Source organism: Pieris rapae, chromosome 21, assembly GCF_905147795.1.
Source record: "Pieris rapae chromosome 21, ilPieRapa1.1, whole genome shotgun sequence".
NCBI classification, from domain to species: Eukaryota; Metazoa; Arthropoda; class Insecta; order Lepidoptera; family Pieridae; genus Pieris; species Pieris rapae.
Genome location: NC_059529.1, coordinates 1,329,303 through 1,333,945, shown reverse-complemented (window position 1 = coordinate 1,333,945; position 4,643 = coordinate 1,329,303). Strand labels below are relative to the sequence as shown.

General features: G+C 30.7%; 1 protein-coding gene across 1 annotated transcript; it reads right to left on the bottom strand.

Annotated features, from left to right (window-relative positions):
- Positions 1-2,317: 2,317 nt before the first annotated feature.
- On the bottom strand, positions 2,318-3,544 carry LOC110996117. The gene has a single exon (XM_022263647.2). The coding sequence runs from the start codon at positions 3,542-3,544 to the stop codon at positions 2,318-2,320; it is 1,227 nt and encodes a 408-aa protein (XP_022119339.2).
- Positions 3,545-4,643: the final 1,099 nt, after the last annotated feature.

Here is a 4,643-nt window from a genome sequence, read left to right as displayed (position 1 = left end):
TAAGTTTACAATAATACATAACTTTAATCCCTTAAAAAAGTGTTTTCTTCAAATGTGTAAAAGTTATGTTAATAAAAGACAATACTAAATATAATGTTTATTGTAAATACAATTGTTAAAATAGACATGATAATATCATCTAATAAAAATAAATATACTGTTTTGTAAATGAATATATTGTTTTTAACTTTTCGATTATTAAACAGTTAATTTATTTAAAAGGTTATTGAATTTTGTTGTGAAATAACTATTGCAATGGAATATTTAATTATATGGCCGAATGTTGTGGTTTTTCATATTTTCATCAATTAAAATATAAACATTATTTTATAAATAATACAACTGGTATAAATGAATTAATTTTATTTAACAGAGTTAATAATTTTTCAAGCAATTTTATAATATTACTCAATGTAATTAAAAAATAAATTACTGTGCCCAGCGAAAATGTTGGAATCAGCGATTTTTCGCTTTCGCAATTTTATATCAAATCAAATCTAATTTTGTTAACAATTTTTTTGTCACGTTTATCTGTAAAGTATAAAGTTAAGTATTATTTATTATATATATATAGGAAAAATTAGGATTACACTTTTTCTTAAGCTGCAAAATTCCTAGTTAAACATTAACTTGTTGGTAGTTCATGCATCAGTTTCATAGAAATGTCTTTTTATCCTATGTAATCCTATTTAGGGTCTGTTTCACAATGTCCGGATAAGTTCCAAATAAGCTATTTATTACTTATTGGTAGGATAAACAGTATTTTTGCGTTTCACGACTGTCAGATAGCGCAATTCGTCATGAAACGAGAAGTATCTTATTTGGAACTTTTATCTTTCGTATAATAATTTATGTGTTTGTGAAACAGGCCCATAGTATGATTATATTTATGTTAAGAACGTTCACTAAAATGCATGCATAATATGTCTGAAAACTTATAAACGTATGTAACTTATATATGTACATCGAAATTGATTAAGTAGTTGTAGAAATATGAATATTAACAAATTTCTGTAGTAATGTATTAGAAATGTAATGTATTAGAAGTCGATTTAATATTGTTGAAATTATGTTTTTCAAGCTAAAGCATACACTATTTCTAATTGAAAACAAAAGACGATCATTATTTTTAAAACATTGTTTTTCCTAGATATCAACATCAAAAAAGGTTCTAACTCGAAGTGAAATACATTTACTACACAAGTGCCAAAAGGTAAAAGTTTTAATTAACCGAATACTTGTGAACAAACTTTGAGTTTTAATTTCACGTTCCACGTTCTATCGCGTACAAATAGTCAGAGAAAAAAGCGTTCCTCGTAATTTTCTTTGTTTCATTGAATAAAAGTTAACTTTTGAAGCATGAATGATATCGACTTTCATCATTAAGACGTTGATGTCGTCTTAATGACGTTGTGGTTTATCACATTTCCTTTGAATTATTGTAAGGTAGAGGGAGCGTAAAACTTGCTGATTTTCTTGCCCGTTCTTCTCAGAACAAGGCCTCCTGGTAGTTTTGCGAACGGATGGCGTAGTTTTGCTCTTTCGCGAATTTTGTAAACGTTTTTGACATTCATAATATTGTAATAAAACGTCTCTCTTTAGAACATCTATTTAATATAAGTGTTGGTATAATACTGATCTATTTAACAACATCAATACATTTATATTAATCATGTAGGCAGAGTACACAAGGGGGGTGCCTTATTAAACTTAAATAAACGAATAGTAGCAAAAAATTACTAGTAGCACTCAGAGTAGTCTCCGAGTGCTACTATGATAAAAAAGCTTTTGCATGCATTTTTTATGAACTTATTAAATTATATATATACATATTTTTTATATTAATTCAATCTACCGGACTCAGCTAACACGCATATATTATAGTCTGTCTCACTCTATCGCGTACCGGCTCCACCAGCCGCGCTTACGCTACGTCATCGATCTCGTCAGAGAGATTTGAATACGCAGTACACGTTCTGACCTACTCTAACGCGTATTGGTCGTACCTATATTACGTCATCGTGTGTTAGGTTTATTTTCGTTACGATTTTTCTTGATTCGGTCGCCGCGCTCAAATCCTGTGATAATATCTATGCAAAGGCTTTTATGTATTTACATTTCTTTTATATTCTAGTATTTCTAGTATTTATATTCTATTAGAAATATTCTGCCTTGATATTGTAACATTTGCTATGTTACAATATCAAGGCAGAATAATTTCTATGGCAATACAACTCAGGAATGTAATTTAAGATGTGAACACACAATAAAAATAAAAATTATTCATGCACCCAAAAGTTTAGATATGTTATTTAAATTAAAAAGTTTTATATTTAAAAACCACAATCTCTACAATAAAAGCGACACAAGACAAAATACATCCAAAAATCCAAATGTAAAAAGCGCCAGCTGACTGCGCCAACGTTATCTTGCATCCTGACTGACAGCTGTAACTATTAGACATTACATTTTTTGCAGCAGATTTGCCTTTCGCCGCCAGTAAAATACCAACCGCCTCTTCGTATGATTTCTTACAAATACCGGCTTCGAACAGATGCAACAACACTTTCTTCAGCGCACGACCGAAGACAGTATTCTTTCTAATAATCATTTCGTGGTAAACAAATATGATATCTTCCTTCAACTGTAATACTCTTGCTTCGTCGTTTACTGCAGTTTTAAATTGATAGCCTGGCATGTGTCCGTCTATAAGAACAGTCGCACCTTTCTTTTCTATAATAACTTGTTGACAATGGATGAAGCTATCGCAATCACCAGAAGTATTAGCGAATCTTTCGTACTTTTGATCTTTTATAAAATATTTGGATGTCGGTTTCAAGTATGGTTTGATACCGGATTCCATAAGTTCGTTGATTGTTCTGTAAAGACGCGGCGGAGATTGTATGGTTAAGTATGAATATAGCTGCACACTTATATACGCCGATAAATGTAAGCATAGTATTAAATACATGCAATTTACAATTTTTTGTTTTATAGTTCTGGCGTCGTGTAAGGATGACGCCCCAACTAAAGCACCCCAACTATACAGCAACGTTTGCTTCAGTGAAAACATGTCTTTGTCAATTTTACAGATCATCTTCCACATCAATACGTGTATAACGTAGAATATCAAAAAGAAATAAAGTCCATCCACTTTTGTTACGAACGACTGCCAAGATCTTGTTTCTCTTTCAACGCTGTAAGCCCATACCACTGACTGCCTTGTATATACACCTGAATAGTCCACAATGTCTCCATAAATTCTGTATAATCCTCCAGCGCAAATGTCTAAACTGCCATTAAGAAGTAAACTCAAAAACGTTTGGTCCACATATGGATTTTCTTGGTCTCTATAAATAAAGAAGAAGTTTATAGTAGAATTTAAATAATCGGACAATATTTTTAAAATCACAACGTCAGATCCTCTGATTTCTGCTTCAGAAATACTGTTTAAGTTTTCATATTTACGAGTTTTGTTACTCAATTGCATATAGGGATATAACTCTCCAATCCCAGTATTTAAGGAACATTTCTTCAAATTCATGACCGATCTATCAGCAAATACCTTATTTCTCCTTCTCAGCGATCCATTAATGCACACATTGACCTCTTCAAGTCTTACTACATCAATAATATCACAAGTAGATTCATCGATGTCGAATATTGCAGAATTTAAAGTAAAATCATCTGAAGAATTCGATTTCTCAGCTATTACAACATTATGAGAAATCATTTCTTGAATCGTATCGAAGTGATGACAATTAATTTGATCTTGAAAAATTATTAAATACTTAATTTCTTTGCTTTTTAAATGCAATTTTTTTAGCTCTAAACAATCGTTTACTATTAATAATAATAGTACATCACCATTTTCTACAGTATTATTATACCAAATGTCTTCGCTAATTATTGTACTAGGTATTCCACTAAGATGTATTTCTGTTACTAAAGTTATGAACAAATCATTATTAGATTTGGTTTTTAAATCGTTTATTAAAATCGTAGGTTTATAATTTAAATCTCTAATAGCTATTTCCACAACACATTTTGATAAGAGCACATTGATGTCACTTTCACTGTCTTGTGAATTTATGCCTAAGTTATGATAAGAAAGTAAGAGGTAAATAACTAAAGATACCGTCTTCATGATGGAATATCAAAAACTAAGTAAATTTATTCAGGATTACCATGATAGAACTAACAACCAAATAGACTGTATGATCATAGACATATTTGAAACATTTCACCAAGAATTATTCAGAACATATTTTTTTATTATTATTTTTATTGTTTTTATATAATAGAGGTGCAAACCAGCCTGCGGAACGGCTAAAAAGGGCAGTCATCGCAGCCCACAGACACCCATTTTTAGTAAGTGCGTTGCCGGCCTTTGAGGGAGGAATACGCTCGAATTTATGTTTATTTGAAATGTTTCCCAGTTATATTTAAGTCTTGACGTTAATAAGGCTTTAACGGTTAAATGACCATTCGACTTTTTGGTGCTGGAATCCGGGGTATTATTATCCAATTAATAATTTGCATATTTGCTGAAACATTGTGATGACATCGTATATCGATGTCTTTTTAAACCTAAAAATACCTTGTACAAATATTAATCAATTGCAAATTAGTTATAATTAACT

Coding starts and splice junctions, on each gene's coding strand:
- LOC110996117 (XM_022263647.2), bottom strand. CDS start 3,544: ATGAATTTGAAGAAATGTTCCTTAAATACTGGGATTGGAGAGTTATAT.